Source organism: Propithecus coquereli, unplaced genomic scaffold (assembly GCF_000956105.1).
Source record: "Propithecus coquereli isolate 6110/MARCELLA unplaced genomic scaffold, Pcoq_1.0 Scaffold343, whole genome shotgun sequence".
Classification (NCBI taxonomy): Eukaryota; Metazoa; Chordata; class Mammalia; order Primates; family Indriidae; genus Propithecus; species Propithecus coquereli.
Window position 1 is genome coordinate 2158425 of NW_012149097.1, and position 18483 is coordinate 2176907.

The 18483-nt window shown below is 35.0% G+C and overlaps 1 protein-coding gene across 4 annotated transcripts in view; it reads left to right on the forward strand.

Moving 5' to 3' along the window:
- The window catches only part of G3BP2 (GTPase activating protein (SH3 domain) binding protein 2), a 77511-nt gene extending 59482 nt beyond the window's left edge, over positions 1–18029 (forward strand). For 3 of the 4 annotated variants that reach the window (XM_012650987.1, XM_012650986.1, XM_012650988.1), the window contains exons 2-12: positions 3008–3126; positions 5658–5739; positions 6855–7028; positions 7547–7637; positions 8387–8489; positions 8859–9039; positions 10039–10137; positions 14253–14355; positions 15570–15698; positions 16255–16373; positions 16707–18029. In XM_012650987.1, the coding sequence (XP_012506441.1) occupies positions 3032–3126; positions 5658–5739; positions 6855–7028; positions 7547–7637; positions 8387–8489; positions 8859–9039; positions 10039–10137; positions 14253–14355; positions 15570–15698; positions 16255–16373; positions 16707–16979 (1449 nt within the window). In that variant the 5' untranslated portion in view covers positions 3008–3031 and the 3' untranslated portion in view covers positions 16980–18029. The remainder of the gene's footprint in view (positions 1–3007; positions 3127–5657; positions 5740–6854; positions 7029–7546; positions 7638–8386; positions 8490–8858; positions 9040–10038; positions 10138–14252; positions 14356–15569; positions 15699–16254; positions 16374–16706) is intronic. The other variant, XM_012650989.1, reaches the window with a different exon arrangement.
- Positions 18030–18483: the final 454 nt, after the last annotated feature.

Below are 18483 nucleotides of genomic sequence, written 5' to 3' on the forward strand. Positions count from 1 at the left end.
GTTTTCAAAGTCTTATTTCCTGCAGTTACCCAAACTACCTTGTTTGGTGGTTCCCCTGTAATCCGTTCCAAGTGATGCTTTGATGTCATTCCTTATTCATTGAACTGTTAATCTCCCTACACTGGGGAGAGAATCGGAAGTTGGGTGAGAGGTCAGTTGTTTGTGAAGAACATATGAAGTAGCCTGCTGTTACATAGTAGATAAGTAAGTAGTGAGGTTTTTTGTTTTTTCCTCTAATACCTTCACTTTCTGGTTGATTTCTATCAATTACATTCTGGGTCTCTAAATTCTGAATCATTTTAAATCGGAATTATAGTATAGAAGTAGCTGATCTGTAAGTATAATTAATTGAAACCATTCTCTGAGTAACATCTTCGTTTTGTTTTACCATTCCCTGTGGGAGCCACCTCTTCAGCTTAGAATAGGTGTACTCTGTATAGCCTGTTCTGTTAGATTTTACCAGATAAGCATTGCCTTATGTCGTTTACCATTTGAAATTCACTTTTCAAGTTACCTCCTTTGAATATGTTATGATAAATGTTAATTTATTAAATAATGATAAATCAAGCATTAATTACTTGTATTGCCTTTCTGTGTGTCTCTGATCTAAATCAATATTGTGGACATCATACTTTAATGACTGTATAGATAATGGGCAATTTGAAGCCTCCCTTGGAATTTGTTATAAATGAATCTTTAGTGTATTTTGGCCTTTCTTTGATACTGATATGTGTATTCTGTACCTTTTTATTTTGATTTGAGAAAGAAACAAATATGTAAGTGACAAATGATAGGTGAATATGTACTTTACGAATGTGGTAGATTAGGGACGAATGCCAAGTGTTGCAGGAGAAAGCATGGAAATACAGAAGAGAGACAAGAACAGAAACAATAATCCCAAAACCCAGAAACAATCCCTGATGGCATTTCTTTTACTAACAACGTGAAGAAAATTATTTTGTACTATAATTATTTTATTCAGAGGATAATTTAGTATTTTCCCATGTCTTAGTATTACTTTATCATCAGTTTTGTTACAGTATTAAAGTATCTATGATTTTCACATTTTAGTTATGAAATTTTACTAAATAGTCTATTGTTCTTCACCTTATCTCATTACTGAAAATAAAAATACTGTGTTGCTTAGCTTTGTTACTTTAAATGTGGCATTCGAGTTGTTAGCCTTATTACTAGGAGTTTTAAATTGGATGGAAAACCAGCGGCACCTGAAATGGTAGTATCTGGATTTGCTTTGTGAATTAACTATTTTTGAAAGTAAGTGAGGCTTTGTAGAAAAATTTAACTAGATTTCGGAATTTTTGTTGGTTAAGTTTCAGAATTTGAGGACAGTTGAAAAAGGAAAAACAAGGAACCTAATAGCATAAAGTTAAATTGTAAATCACTAGAATTGTGTAAAGCTGCAGTTTTTAGGATCTACTATTGGTACTGTTTTTATTAAAGATAGAATCGCAATTGTAATGACTATGGTGGACTGTCTTTGGCTGTGAAATTTTTTAGTTAATTTAAAGGAAACCTTTGTTAAGCAGGAACTTAAACTGCACCCTGGTTTGCCCAATAGATACACCCTTAGCTATTGTGATTATTTTTTCAGTACTTATAAGTGTAATAGGAAAGGATAGTTGATTATATTTGTTTTTTGGAAAAACAAGTCATATTCGAATTTTCATAGTTTTTTCTCTCCTTTGTACTCCCCAGTTCCTAATGTAATAACTTTGACTGTGCTGGGCTATATGCGTAAAGTAAATGAAGAGAAGGGTTTATTTTGTGCTAGTTTTTTTTTTTTTTTTTTTTGAGACAGAGTCTCACTGTGTTGCCAGGCTAGAATGCTGTGGCATCAGCCTAGCTCACAGCAACCTCAAACGCCTGGGCTCAAGTGATCCTCCTGCGTCAGCCTCCCGAGTAGCTGGGACTACAGGCATGCACCACCAAGCCCGGCTAATTTTTCTATTTTTAGTAGAGACAGGGTCTTGTTCTTGCTTGGGCTGGTCTCAAACTCCTGAGCTCAAACAAACCGCCCGCCTCAACCTCCCAGAGCGCTAGGATTACAGGCGTGAGCCACCGCGCCTGACCTGTGCTAGTTTTTCTTGACCTCTATCTTTGAGGTTTCAGCTTAGAGGTACTTTATCATAGTACTTAACCCATTCTATTGAGTTTCCAGTTTGTTTTCTTGACAGACTGTAAACTCCTTGAGAGTTAGAGACTATCCTGTTCACCAGAGTATCCCATTTACCGTAGACAGTACCTGATGTAGTGAGATGCTTAACTAATGGAAAGATTGGAAAGACATAATGCAAAATGGAAAAAAGGATTGTCTTTGAGTACTGAGGTTATAGCTGGTTATTAATCATTATTACTATTTCGAAAACAGTGAAGTTAATTCCCAGAAGAAGAGAATACAAAGACATAAGTCACAGTACTTTGCCATGATGAGTGTAATCTCTAAGGCCTAACTTGTGCCTTCTGCCTAGCTTTCTGAAATGAAACCACTGCAATCCAGGAATGTAGATTTTGGTCCCCAGAGGAAAAAAGGCAATGTGAATAGAAGGACTAAGCTATGGTATACTTAGTCTGAGGCAACTTTGGACTCTTTTGGGAATAAGAACAAAGGTGCTACTTCCTCCAGTACTGATGGATAGGGAAATCAAGAAATAGAAAGGGAGACGCAAATGTTGGAGGTTACCTTACAGGTAGTAATTAGAAATTTATTATTTTGCTGTTGTAAATTATTTTTGGTTTGTTTTTCTGTTGTTTTCTGAGACAGGATCCTGCCGCGTTGCCCAGGCTGCTCTCTAACTCCTGGGGTTAAGGGATCCTCCCAGGTAGCTGGGATTATAGGCACAGGCCACTGCGCCCAGCATGTAAATTACTTTTTAATAATCGATGTTACTTTACTTTAATCCCAGTTATATGGCTAAGAAAACTTACTTCATGATAGTTTACAAAGATGACTTTTTGATAATTGTTATTCTTGTGTTTGCTTCCTCAGCATTTGACATTGTGCAGCAAAGAAATGGTTATGGAGAAGCCCAGTCCGCTGCTTGTAGGGCGGGAGTTTGTGAGGCAATATTATACTTTGCTGAATAAAGCTCCAGAATATTTACACAGGTAAATTTTAAACATTGTTTAGTGTTTTTATTTAGTTTTGGGGGGGTATGACTACATGTATTTTTCCTCTCCTGCTTCCTCATAACCTGACAGTGTCTTTGTAAATATCTCTAAACCATATTCAATATTTTAACCATCTGATGTGTAAAACCAGTGCTTTTGACTGGTTCACAGCAAGAAAAACACCTCACACCACATCCCAGTACATAACACATTCATATTTTTATATATACTCTGGTATTTTATTTTTCATTTAAAAAAATCTTGGGCCTGACCAACTAATGGTTTTCCAGTATGCAATTTGAAATCATTGGTTTAAATCATTTAAGTCCTCCCAAACAGTGTTGGGGAATGAATCGGTTAAATGATTGTACTTGGGGAAATTTGTATTTCTTCTAATCTGCAAAAATAGTATTGGTAGAGCAGCAGTAGTAGCCTTGTTTATTATAATATCTTGGCAAATGTTGGGACATCTTTGAGCTTATTTTTTCCAGAGATTGAAATGAAATTGATTTACATTGTGGGTAGTACTTATTAATTTGTCATCTGGTTATATCTTAGCAAGTGGAATTAGACTTTGCGTGTATTGTAGGACACACCGGGTAAGTGAGTTACGGATAAATATTTCACTGCCACTTGATGTGGGGAAGGCTGTTTAAAAGACTTACGTTCCTTTATCTGTGTAGTATTTTCTGCCTTATTCCAGAAGACGTTTTTATATTTACTGTTTGCTAGGGTCTCTTAAGTACTTCCATTAGTATATTATCTCATGTAATCCTTATGACAGTCTTACAAAGTGAAGGTGCTTTTATTACTCACTTTACATATTGGGCATCCGAGATTAGTAATTCATCCAGGATCATGCAATAAGTAAATGAGCTAGCCATAGCCAGTATTCAGGCCCAATTCTGACTAGAGAGCCTCCAGCCACTCAACTAGAATGCAGTAGATATAAAGTATAACTAACGCGTACCCCCCCCATAAACCCCACATGAATAGCTGTATGTTTTTCTAATTGTAAAAATAAAGACATTTTTGTTGACAGTATATGTGAGGGAGATGGGGAAGAATGAAATTAATAGGGCCTAGTGATATGTGAAATTTGGTCTTTTCATGATTATAGGTAGTATTAGTTTTTTTTTTTTTAAGTGACAAAGCAAAAATTAAAACAAGGCTGTACAACATCATGTTAAGTGGCACAAACTTCCATTTTATAGCTAGCTCATTTAACCAATTTCCCTCTTAATGAAAATTTAGGTGGTTTATAATTTTTCACTTTTTTTTTTATTTCAGGGTATTATGAGGTAATTTTTTACTTTTTATAAGCAATGCTATAATGAATATCCTCAAATGTGCATTTTGTGTACCTTGCTAGTTATTTTCTTAGAATAAGTTCCTGGAAGAATTGTTGCATCAAAGGTTTGATCATTTCTAAGGCTTTTCATAAACACACACACACACACACACTCTCTCTCTCTCCCCCCCCTTCCCCTCCCCCCTCTCTCCCTTCCCCTCCTACTCTGCCAGATTGTCCTCTGCAAAAATAATGCCAGTTTACTTGCTTGCCAATAGTACATGAGAGAAAATAATATGAATTTAAAAGTATAAGTTAATAGTTAAAAACCATGGACTCTGGAGCGAGACTGGGTTCTTGTCTTAGCTACCCACTTGGTAGGATATATGACCTTAGTGGAGTTCTTTAACCTCTTCTGAACACTCTGTTCACTGAGACGATAGCATTTATTTCATGAGGTTGTTAAGAGGGTTAAATGAATCAATATATGTAATGCACTGAAAACATTGCTTGGCTTAAAGAAAGCTCTTACATGTTTTTTTTTTAGGATAGGAGCTGAGTTCTCTTTATGAAAAAAATTAACTTTGTATCTTTGATAACCTCAATTCAGAGAGATGTTCTAATTGCTTTTGGTAATACAAGAGAAGATTAATTTATCATGTACTTAGCACAAAAATATTAACAAATTCAATGCTGAAGTAATTTTAGATTTTTGACATGGTCTCTGAATTATCTTAATTATTTTAAATCTAAACTGTTCCTACCTAAGCTTTTAGAATTAATAATTATTTGGAGATCTGAATAGAGTGTTAAACTCTGATTCCTAAACATATCTAGACAGCTGAGTTTTTGTATTTGAAGGGAAGAAGTGGATCAATTACTATAGTGTCTGTATTTAGAATTTACTAAATAGTCAAGACTGTTTCATGCTTCCACTTACCAAAAAACGGATGTGATAAGAATTAAATGAGCATAGGTAATGATTGTCTACTTTGTATGCCAGATACACTAAGCATTCTATGTACATTACTGATTTAATCTTTACAACAACCCTGTGGAGTGGTTACCACTGATTTATAACCAAGGAAGCTGAACTTAAAGACCTTAAGTAACTTACCCAAGATTACACAACTAATTGGTGATAGAACCAGACCTGGAACTTACTCTGGCTGACATCAGAACTCTACTGCGTCTTAGGCTTTTTTTCACAGTTCATTAATTATCAATGGTTTTGCAGGTTTTATGGCAGGAATTCTTCCTATGTTCATGGTGGAGTAGATGCTAGTGGAAAGCCCCAGGAAGCAGTTTATGGCCAAAATGTATGTATCAGTTTCATATGTTTTAGAAATTTTTTTGTGTTATGATAGAGATTTTAAAATAGCCTTCACGTGCCCATGGATTTCTTTAATATGATCATTATTTGTAACTGGAGTTTCTTTCAATAATTGTCAAAGGTGCTTTGAGTTCTTTCTTAAACATCCATTTTTGTATGAAACATGGTATTACATTAGAATGGATACAAAGGAGACAATGGGATGTTTTCTGTCCTTGATATATTTTATACATGAAAGAGTAGAGATAATGTATTAAGTTTACACAGTGTGGGCTAAACCCTGCGTTATGGGAACGCACAGGAGTGTATGCTCCTTATAGTCTAACGGGGAGGGAAGACTTCGTATTGGATGCGAGACTTCAGCAAGATTCTATAGGATTTGGCCTTACCAAATAAGAAGAAATTGGAAGTAGAAAAAATGGCATCAGCAAATACACAGTGAAGTAAATTTAGGTGTGAGGTCAAGGAGTGGTCGATACAGTTAGTGAGAATATTTAGTATAGAAAAGTGGGAGAAAGCTGTACAAAGCCCAGATTACTGTACAATATTAGAGAGCCATTGTGATTTCTTGCACAGGAGGGGTGACATTAGGAGCTTCAGTCTGGCAGTGATGCATGGCATGGTAGAATGGATTCAAATGAGGCAGAAAGCTTAAATAATTAACATTTAAGAGTTGTAGGGAAGGCCCGGCGCGGTGGCTCACGCCTCTAATCCTAGCTCTGGGAGGCCGAGGCGGGCGGATTGTTTGAGCTCAGGAGTTCGAGACCAGCCTGAGCAAGAGCGAGACCCCGTCTCTACTAAAATTAGAAAGAAATTAATCGGACAACTAAAAATATATAGAAAAAATTAGCCGGGCATGGTGGCACATGCCTGTAGTTTCAGCTACGCAGGAGGCTGAGGCAGGAGGATCGCTCGAGCCCAGGAGTTTGAGGTTGCTGTGAGCTAGGCTGACGCCACGGCACTCACTCTAGCCCGGGCACCACAATGAGACTCTGTCTCAAAAAAAAAAAGAGTTGTAGGGAAATCAATGAGGGTGGGTAATAATATTGTGTAGGTAACGCGGTATCACAAGAGTTTGTTTTCTCCCCTTCCCTAATAAAGGATATACACCACAAAGTATTATCTCTGAACTTCAGTGAATGTCATACTAAAATTCGTCATGTGGATGCTCATGCAACCTTGAGTGATGGAGTAGTTGTCCAGGTCATGGGTTTGCTGTCTAACAGTGGACAGCCAGAGAGGAAGTTTATGCAAACCTTTGTTCTGGCTCCCGAGGTAAGTTTTCATCTCACGTAATTTTATTTATATGATTTAATTTAGTTGTTATTGGTCGCAGTGTCCAAGAATTTCTTCTAATAGATGTAGACTTGCATATTGCTATTTTTGAGAAATTTGTGTTGGATCTGTTATAATTTGAGCATATGTGTGCAAGCGCGTGTGCTTTGATTATTCGGAATTCAAAGTTAGAAACTCTTACAAGCGAGTAAATGGATGATTAAGATTGCAGAAACAGTACCAGAAGTATATGGGTATATTTTAACAGTTACGTTTTGAAAACGAAATGGAAAAGTTCTGTTGGTTCTCTTGAGTAGGTAGCTGTTTCTTGAGTTGTAATATTTTTTGAGTGATTTTTTAGTTTAACATCATAGTATGTTCAGCTATGGAAAATTATGTTGAGTTCAGATTGTTTCTCTAATATTGAAATTTAAAATGTGTATATCATATAATTTGTTTTTTATATAATACCAAATTCATGGGTATTTATGGAATATTTACATGTTTTTCTCCTATAGGGATCTGTTCCAAATAAATTTTATGTTCACAATGATATGTTTCGTTATGAAGATGAAGTATTTGGTGATTCTGAACCAGAACTTGATGAAGGTGAGGTTAACTTTGAATCTAGAAGGGCTGTGTCAGTATTCTTTAAGAACAGTTTAATTTCTATGACTATGAAATTTATAGAAATTTGCCTTTTTATTGCAACAGAGTCAAATTCCCTTTTCTCCTTTTTTTTTTTAGTTATAAAAAAAAAATAGATGTCCATTATGTGAAATTATACAAAAATCAGACATAGAAAGTGAAAAAAGGTTTCCCTGAAAAGTTTCCCTAGTTTCATCCTCTATAGATAACCAAGTTTGGTGTCTGTTGTAGAATTCTCTTGGATTCTGTACTTACCAACGCTTACTTTTACAAAAATGGAATTATGCTGGCTCGGTTTACTTTTTTCACTTCTTTGTTGGGTGTTCATTTTGTAACTATACCATAATTATTTGATCTTCCATTGATAAACATTGGTTTGTTTCATTTATCATTGCTCTATGAAATAGATGTGACAAAGGAAACTGAATCATGGCTTTAATATATTTCCTACCTTTTTCTTTCTTACTAAAAGATCTTTTTACAATAGAATATAATAAACACCAAACTTAATCATGCTTGCTCTCTCCAGTTTTTGAGAGAATAGGGAATATTGCAGTTGAATGCCTCTGTAAAATATTCGACTTTTTTTTTTTTTTGCTATCATACCACCTCCTTAAATTATTATAAAAATACATTACACATATTAAAAATATATGTGTATTAGAAATTGTTAGGCCTCTTAAAAGATATGATGTATTATGTATTGCCAGAATCGGAAGATGAAGTAGAAGAAGAACAAGAAGAAAGGCAACCATCTCCGGAACCTGTGCAAGAAAATGCTAACAGTGGTTACTATGAAGCTCACCCTGTGACGTAAGAACAGTGTTTGCAAGGTCAAATTTGATCTGAACTGTGATGTCGGCAAGCTGGTTTCTGTACCTAGAATAATTATTGGAAGTAAATTTTTGATGAAACTACCTATTACATGTATGAAAGAAATTTTCAAAGAATTGTTTTATTTAATTTAAAAGAGTTAAGGTTAAAGAATTGCTGCTTGAGAGTATTACTCCTTTCTACCTTCTAGTTCTTATTGGAATTTTGCTTCAAAACACTTTATAGAAACAGTACAGGTTATTGGCAATTAACTCGTTATGTTCATTACTTTAGAGAGAAATTGAATTTTATCTTACTTGAACTAATCATATTACTTCTACTGAAAAGTGAACTAAATATTTATTTTAGTAATGGCATAGAGGAGCCTTTGGAAGAGTCCTCTCATGAACCTGAACCTGAGCCAGAATCTGAAACGAAAGCTGAAGAGCTGAAACCACAGGTTGAGGAGAAGAACTTAGAAGAATTAGAGGAGAAATCTGCTACTCCTCCTCCTGCAGAACCTGTTTCTCTGCCACAAGAACCACCAAAGGTGAGATCAAAGAAACTCTTCAGACCTGTAACATCACACTTTCATACTTGGTGCCATTAATGAAGCATGACCTTTGTTCTCTTATGTTAAATTATTTAATATAGTAATATACTTTCTTATGTATATGAAAGAAGCTGTGGGGTTTTTTGTTATCCTGAGAAAATTTCATTGTTTCCTTCCCCCATACCCCCTAAGAGTGAAATTTATATCTTAAGGTCAATCCTTTGTCTGTATGCAGTGTTTAGTAACTTACATGAAATTATTTGGTTCCATGTAAATAAGGCTGTCGGTCTTTCATTCTGTACTAAATGCTGTAAGCACATATGCACCAGGAGTCATGCAATTTCCCAACTTACACAAGTTGGTCTGTAATTCAAAGAAGAGATACCTAATGTTTGTGGTTTAAATGGGATCAATTTCCTTACTGCACCAATTGAACTATCTTGGAATTATGAGTGACACCCTTAGTGTATCATGTAAGCCTACCTAAAACTTCTTTTATCTTCCTGTAAAGTAGAAGGTTAAAGTATACTTGGATAGTGAGAGGAGGAGATTCCTTGTTCAATTTGTGAATGTCTGTTAAAGTTTCCAGCTGGTACTCTCTTCTTTCCTATCCTTCCCCTCTCCCCTTTACACCATCACACACCCTGTCTTACCCCAAAAAGGGAAAGAAATTGGTTCTGTTAGGTTCAGATTTTTCTAGCATGTTTAGTTGTTAGTGGTTTTGTTTGCCACTTGCTCATCTGCTTAGAGTGTGTAGGAACTTGCGTGTGGTTTTATTTAGTGGTTCAGACAAAACGGTTATAAATAATCTTGCATAATGAGATTTCGAAAGCTGGCACATAGACTGGCATGTGTGTGTGTGCCTTTCTTTTAGGAGTCCTCCAATATAGAGCAATAGTTTAGAAATGAAAAGAAAATATATATTTGGGAATTTCCCTATAGGAATGTTGGTGGTTTTCCATGATTAGTAGTCTAGGTTTGTTGCATTTCCTGCAGGCTTTCTCCTGGGCTTCAGTGACCAGTAAAAACCTGCCTCCTAGTGGTACTGTTTCTTCCTCTGGAATTCCACCCCATGTTAAAGCACCAGTCTCACAGGTAACCAATCTGTGAACACATTGGATTGTATCCTTGTTACATTGCCAATTGCTTATTTTTTAATACTTTTTAAAATGAGTCAATCAGAAATTACGGATTGAATATACAAAAAAATTGTATTAAATGTCAGTGCACCCACTTTAAATGCCAACTCTCCATTCATCATCTACATAGGTGGTATTTGGGGTTTGGGTGTGTGAAATACAGATTAAGTTGGTTTTACCAATATATAATATTGTTTACCAATATATATAATATTAAAAGGCTTCTTAAAGTAAAAAAATGTTCCTTTTTAAAAAGCTTTATATTTTATTTAGCAAAAAATATTTTAGGTAAGGAATTTGGAAAGGCACCAAAGTAGTGTGGTGTTATAAAAATAAAAAAACATTGTTTTTTTAAAAAAACAAAATTTTTTAATGTACACTGCCTAAGCTCTCAGTCTGTAAGTGGTTCACACCATTTAATTGAAGCCTGTACCAACTTATGACTGTAGCGTTCACCTTAATTGATCATTCCAGTATTCTGCTTTTTGTCTGTTTGTCATCTTACCCATTTCAGAGCTTTCAAAAATGTGAAAATAAGACGCTGGCTACCTAAGATGTTTGTTAGATGATACAGTTTAGAGTCAACCAAATTCTGTTTAAGTTTCTAGGCATAAAGAGGATGTCCAATTCTTTTTGTTACATTTTGTGTTAAACTTCATTCCATTAGAAAATTTACATTTAAAATGTTAGTTTGTGCATCTTTTATGTTCTCTAAAAAGTGAAACTTTGAGGTTTCAAAACTAACTAGTAGTTTAGTCTTTCTGGTGTTGGTATGCAGTCTAGTCAGCTACATAAACTAGAATACATGGTCTGGTCCCATAATACTTGTTTCAGTTAGATATTCAGGAAACGATGAATGGTTACCTCAGATTGTCAGCCAGAGTTCTATCTTAATGAAGGAAATTAGTTTGCCCACTATTGTTTGTGCTTTTCAACGTGTCTAAAGACCTGATAAATGACTTGTGACTTTTCTTTTGAAATCTTGATTTCCTGTCAGATTTGGATTTGGAAGCTTTGGATTGTTATTTCAGAGAGTTGGCTACATATATTGGTTAAAAGTTAAAATAGCTAATGCTTATTATGCCTTTAATGTGTGCCACGCATTGTGGTTAGCACTTTATATTCATTCTCGTTGAATCTTTATAACCACCCTGTCAGAGTGAATACTGTTATTTCCATTTTAGAGATAGGAAAATTGAGGCCTCGAGTTACTTATCCGTGATCAGACAGTTAAGTAAATAGTAGGACTGGGCTTTCATTTCATGCAGTTGAACACCAGAGTCCATATGTGACTCATGTAAACCCACATATTTTTTAACACCTCGCTGGAGGGTAATATATCTATCTGTGTTTGTATCAAAGAAGAATACTTTGAGTGTTTTTGAAGATATTTTTCAAGTTGTAAGAAACTAGCTTGTATTTCCTAAGCCTCCCGTTTAATAAAACATTTTTAAATGTTTAAAATTTAAACTTTAAAAGAACTTTCTGATCTGTTTAGGTTGTACTTAGAATGGATTCATGATATTTCCACTTAATAATCCTTCAATTTTATTTTATTACTTTTGTGTTGTGTTCATTTCCTTACACTGTTAACTGAGATTACTGATAAAAGGGAACTAGATCTAATTTGGGGGTATTAGTAGGCATTGATTTAGAAGTATGTAAGTTAATTTCTTGGTAAGGTTTTGTCTGGAAGTTGACTAGTTCATGTAAATAGCCTATGTTTAATTGAAGGACTTGTTTATTGGTTGTGGTTATACCTGCTTTTATTGACTTGATTATTTATTTATTTTTTTTAATATTCTGACCTTAATTTGTGGGATTTGTCATTTGATCATGCTTTCTGGTTACATGGAATTAATTATAAGGCCCTAAGTAGTAGTATGTGGTATATTAGCCAGTTATCCATACAGAATAACTGTTAGTTTTAATCATGAAAATGGGCCTGAAGAATTGTAAGTACACAGGTGGCTTAGTTAACATACGTTAAACCATTTATTGAAGGGACATTGTTAGCTTTTTGGTGTCTGATTTTTCTTGCACTGGCATCATCAAATACCTACTTGAAGTCAAGTTGCTAAATCAGTGGTATGAGTTATATGTAAGATGTTGGAAATTACTTAAATTCATCTGCTTTTAATTTTAATTTCTGTAAGGATAAGGAAGAAACTTTTATTTTCCTACTTGTGGTTACTTTTGGATATCTGTTTTGAGAAGAATTTAAATCAGTCAAGGCTGGGAACTCAAGTTCTTTGATAACATTTGGATTGGATGAGTCTAAGGTTTTTCTGAAATTTTTTAATACAAGGTACATTTGCTGTTTCTGTTAATTGCCAGTAATACACTAGCTTTATTAACCTTTAAACAGAATACTTCTTTAATTCTGTTTTACAGTCATACTAAAGTAAGGTGTGCTTTTAGACCCCTTTAATTTAAATTCCTAAATGACTGCCTTTTTTAGGCATCACATTTTGTATCAAATTCTTGAGTGTTAAACTTCAAATACAGATAGCGATGGTTTTCAGGGCTATCATTTAGACCTCCTTGTCAGACATAGAACATTCACTTGCATGTTTTGGGTCAGAGGAGTAAAAATGTAATTTAATTTTAAATGAACCAGTAATTACTGAACATCTGTGTCTAACAGCACTATGCTTTGTTCTTTGGGTGATGTAAAAATGAATAAAGATGGGCCTTATAGGAATAAATACATAGAAATTTTTAAAAGCTGGAGAGGGATAAAATTTTTATTTTTTAACTGGCAGAATTTTAGAACATGGGGATCAATTTTATCTTGAGGGAAATGGAACATCTATATGGAGGAAAACAGAATTTGGGAAGAGGCAGGCAAACCTGTTAAACTTCTAGTTTAGGAGTTATACCTCTTGGTTACAGTAGTTGAAATCATTTGCAATAAATCGTCATTTTGGAAAGAAGCATTTTTGTATCAAATTTGTCCTTGCAAGTTTTAATATCTCAGTTATATAAATGATGAAAGAGTTTGAGCCACTGCTTAGACTGAGGTCTTCGGAGATGATGACCTTTAAAGACAAGACTGAAATTTCTAGCTTTCTGATTTGGGAATATGTTCTCCATATCCTGCTGGGTGTTTTCAGCATACTTTGAAGGCTTATTTCTTTTGTCTCTTTCTTGGACCGTAATTATTTGGGCAATAGAAGGCCTGAAGAGGTTATAGTACTGAAAATGCTGTTGTATTCAGGAAAAGGTAATAAATAGCAGATATGGATGTTATTTTGTTTTAAAAATAGTTACTTTAGTTATATGTGTTTAATTCAGCAGCTAGCAGACACTTTTGGAAGGCATCTCAAAATGTCCTATTACTCCCATCCCAGCCTAGCCCTGACAGTTAAGGAAATCGTTGTGGCTGATACTTTAAATAAATGCACATAAGGAAAAACACTAAGGAGCTAAAAGGGTTTTTTGGCTACTTGAAATGTTACATATAAGTTCCTATAAGTTCTTACCATGTTTTTCTTTTTAACATGCATTTAAACTTTAAGGTAGCATTTTTAGGTGCTGGAGTAAGCTAAATTATATATTTTGAACTATTAAAATATTGATTTTAAGATGATGGTATTTAGGAGATATTACTGAGCACTGTTACCTTTGAAGGGGCAGCAGACCAGATATTTAGAAATTATGTGTCATATAATCTTGTCTAAGATAAAGATAGCTTTTAATTTTATTTATGTATTTACATGGAGTGGCTCATCTTGCATTTTTGTGGTTTTTGTAGCAATACCTTTTATACTATTTTAGTGTCGATACAGCTTGGAATTGCTTTAATGAAAAAATGTGATTATAAAATGCAGCTTATTGTGAGTTATACAGCCTTGAGTGGGAAGACAAAACCTACCCTACAGTCCTAGATTGGTACAGAATATCTTTATAAAAATTTCCTTTTCACATACATAGGAAACTATGGTAAAAACATTCTAAACTTAAAATTACTATTATGCCTGCTAGTGACTTGGTGATGGTTACTTTAGTTGGCTTTTTTTCCTGTAGTATTTTTTTTTTTAATAATGTGTTTTTTCCCTTTTATTTTAGCCAAGAGTTGAAGCTAAACCAGAAGTTCAGTCTCAGCCACCTCGTGTGCGTGAACAACGGCCTAGAGAACGACCTGGTTTCCCTCCTAGAGGACCAAGACCAGGTAAGTCAGCCCCTTTATGACTGTTTAGCATTTAGCACTACTTGTAAGGTCAGAAAAGACAACTTTTAAAAAAAACAATGTGTTTTATACACAGATTCTTGTGGTATCAAGTTTGCTTAAAGATGTGGGTAACCTGCCGAAACACTGTCTGGGCAGAACAACCAACTTTTAGGGAAGGATTGGTTGACAACCCATGGAGACATGTATTTTGAAGGTTTAAAAAACTTTTGAGACAAGTTTTATTTGGTTACTGTCACTGGTTTCAAGAATTGAATTCTTAAAGAATTCTTAAAGACCGTGCTGCCAGCAACCTAACTTACTCCCTTACTGAATTCAAGACTGAGTTGCCAATGACCTAACCTACTCTCTTACTTAGCACTCTTATCTCTTCACAGATAAATACTAAGCACACCCTGATTCTCCTTATTTTGATTGTCTTAGGTATTAAGTAAGTTGCCATGATTTTTGACTTGTTTACATTGTTAGCTATTATATGTGGTACCTCTATTTGAATTATATAAGAACGTTTAGATTGCTTTTGGGAGAAGGTAGAAGATAGTATACATCAAATTTACAATGTTATTCCCCACAAAATAAAATCATGTATTACTAAACCAGAAGTCCTAGCTTAGCCACTGATTGAATTTATGATCTTGAGTGAGATCCTTAATTCTGAACTTCTTTCATGCAGCTATTAGACAGATTTTTCTTGTGTGATGCCTATTTACCTTAGTGTTCCTTGTGTGTATGATAGTATCCTAATATGTATAAAAGACTACATAACTGAGATTATTGCTATTAAAATTTACTGATTTGGCTATAATGTCAAACAACAATAATTTGTGACTTTCAGAAGACTAAGCAAACATTTAGTAGAAATATACCTCACTATCTGAAGTCTGCTTGGTTCCTGGTTGATGGCAAGTTTGGTTAAGGAGGAATACCTGTATTATTAATATTTGGCTTTTGTATAATCAGACCAGTAGATCTAGAAGAAGGGATTTTAGCAACCTAGTTAATATTCTCACTTTACAATAGCGTCATACTGTTTTCTAACTTAATAGGCACTTCTGCCCCCTTTTTAAGGAGCTCACCTGGTCTTATTAAACTAAAACAGGAATATCAGTATTTTTTTTTTTTTTAACATTCATTGCTTTGAACTGGTTTTTATGTAATATTGTAAACTTTAATATCGGCTGCATTCCTATCCTCAGGCAGAGGAGATATGGAACAGAATGACTCTGACAACCGTAGGATAATTCGCTATCCAGACAGTCATCAGCTTTTTGTTGGTAACTTGCCACATGATATTGATGAAAATGAACTGAAAGAATTCTTCATGAGTAAGTGGTTTATTTTGCTTTTAAATTAAGCAGGAGGCATATGCTTTTTATAACATAACCAATTTTTAAAAAAATGTTTCTCTCTTTACACTTGTGTCCAGCTACCAGTCTCACCTTAATTGGTCAGAAAGGAATAGCTTATATCAGATGTTTCTCAGTGACTGCTTAGTGTAGTCTTGACCTGGTTCGGTAGAGCTTGGAGAAAACAGCTGGATGGATCAGCCTTCAATTCGGAGATAGGACTCATTTGGCAAATGAGTCCATGTATTAGTTTTAGACAAAATATATTGTCTAAAACTATGCAGTTAACTTTGCTTGTGGAAGGACTAACAAAGAGGTCGAAAGGTAACAGAACAGGCAGCCAAGCTAGCTCTTGGTATCTTAGGTGATTGCTTACATGAATGAATGTACCTTAGTTGTCACTAGGTGTAGCAACTTGCAACTTTTATTTTTTGAAATGGATCAAGGAGACTAAAGTTACTCATCCTGAACAATTAAAGCCATCAAAATATTCTGTTAAAATACTTAACCCTTGGTGTAATGTATATTTTCACAGGTTTTGGAAACGTTGTGGAACTTCGCATCAATACCAAGGGTGTTGGGGGAAAGCTTCCAAATTTTGGTTTTGTGGTTTTTGATGACTCTGAACCAGTTCAGAGAATCTTAATTGCAAAAGTAAGTGCTTTAAAGGGCATAATTCAAGAATTTATTATTTCTGTTGTATGTAATATTGGTGCATTTAAAAGCCATAGAAAATCTTATTTTTAATGGTAAAGCTAAAAATAGTTCATTATGAAATGGTATTTATGCAAAGAATAAAAATTTGTTAGTAAGTTTAAAGTGTGGATCCTTTTAAATTCCATAATTTGCTCTGTTGAAGCTTGGAAAGATTGCGTAGTAAGAATTTCATGGAAGTTTTATTTCTTACATTTTCTAACTTATCTGTGCAGGTTAATATTTTTCTGTTCTCTAACCTGCCTGTATAAATATTTTTCTCCTCTTTTAAAGCCAATTATGTTTCGAGGGGAGGTACGCTTAAATGTGGAAGAGAAAAAAACAAGAGCTGCAAGAGAGCGAGAAACCAGAGGTGGTGGTGATGATCGCAGGGATATTAGGCGCAATGATCGAGGTCCTGGTGGTCCACGTGGAATAGTGGGTGGCGGAATGATGCGTGATCGTGATGGAAGAGGACCTCCTCCAAGAGGTGGTATGGCACAGAAACTTGGCTCTGGAAGAGGAACCGGGCAAATGGAAGGCCGCTTCACAGGACAGCGTCGCTGAAGCTCCACTGTTGGCAGAGTCTTGGCAGTGGTACATTATTCATCGTGTTTGCATTCTTGTTAATTTTTTTTGGCTTTGGAATGTGACACAGCCTTTTTGATCCTTTCTTTGATGTGAAAAGCATCTTTTGGTTATCAGTTAAATTGAGGTGGACATTATTTCCCCAATTTCACAACAGGATTCACATTGTTAACTTATAAATCTAGACTTGGAGAATTAAGGACTGAAAAATGACCGTATCTTAAACTATCTACAACAAAACGAACTTAAAAGGACATGCCCACTGAATTCAGGTCCTTTGAGTCAAAAAAAAAAAAAAAATCTTCTGCACATTTTGTTTAAGTGTTACTGTTTCTGCCTGTTAATGTTGGAAACACAAATAGTGCAATTTGTGCAATTGGAGAATCTTGCCTTTTTTCTTGGCTCCCCCCAAAAATACAAACCAACAGAAACTCATCAGAATGCACTAATGGGTACTCTGAACTCATTAACATTGACATCTGCAACAGGAGGCAACAGGGGAAAAAATCTTTCATCATCATTTCCAGTAGACAATAGTTTGTGAAATGGTGAGGGCATTTTATCTGCTTGCTGTGACCAGCGTGTGTACACATAAACCTTAACGAGACTACAAGTATATTCCAGAAGGAAATCATTTAGTTATGAACTAAATAACAAAAATCAGAACTTCAAATGCTATGGTCTTGACTATTAGACCAGATTTAGTAGCTCCATATCTAAGATTTTTCTACCTGCCCCTCTTCAGTACAGGGATGGCTGGCTGCTCAACACACTCCTCCTCCCCTCTTTCCTTTCTTTAAGCTGTGTACAGTGAAAATTGTCTTTACTGTATTTTTGTTCTCTAGTAATGTAATAAGCATGATGGTGCCTTCTATTAATACATCATTCCAGTCTTGCTGGTAATTTTGTACAGTATAGTGTATGAATTGCTGTGCTGCAAAGCCAAACAGCTGCAAAACGTTGAAAAATCATTGAAGTGTATAAAAATTGCAGTATCTTTAAAATCAGTAAAATGGACCTAGCATATTATTTATCTTATTCTTCAGTTAACAACTTTGTGTTCTTTGTGGGAGGGAGGGAGTCTTGTGTGTTTGGGAGGGAGAGGAAAGGAGGAAGTCAGTTATTTGAGTAAGTCTCTAGTTGACTTTTCTCCTAGCTTGAATGTGAACCTTGACAGGTATCACTTCAGTGCTTGGAAAAGGCAATCAACTTGATGTACATTTTTAGTGACATTTTAAAAGCAGTCAGATTCCTTAAATGGCAAGTAAACCTGAAGTGAGGATACTGCAATTTTCAGAGAAAAGAACAGCAGCTCTTAAGTGTTTGCATTTTCTATTTGGGGGGGCAGGGAACTGTCATTCATTTTGCACAATTCTTGAACTGATGTCAGCACCCTAGTGGCTCCTGAATTTAAGTCTGGGAGGACATCTTTTATTTTTACATGAATCTTTAAACAGTTCTGTGAGCAAAGTTTGTAGCTGCT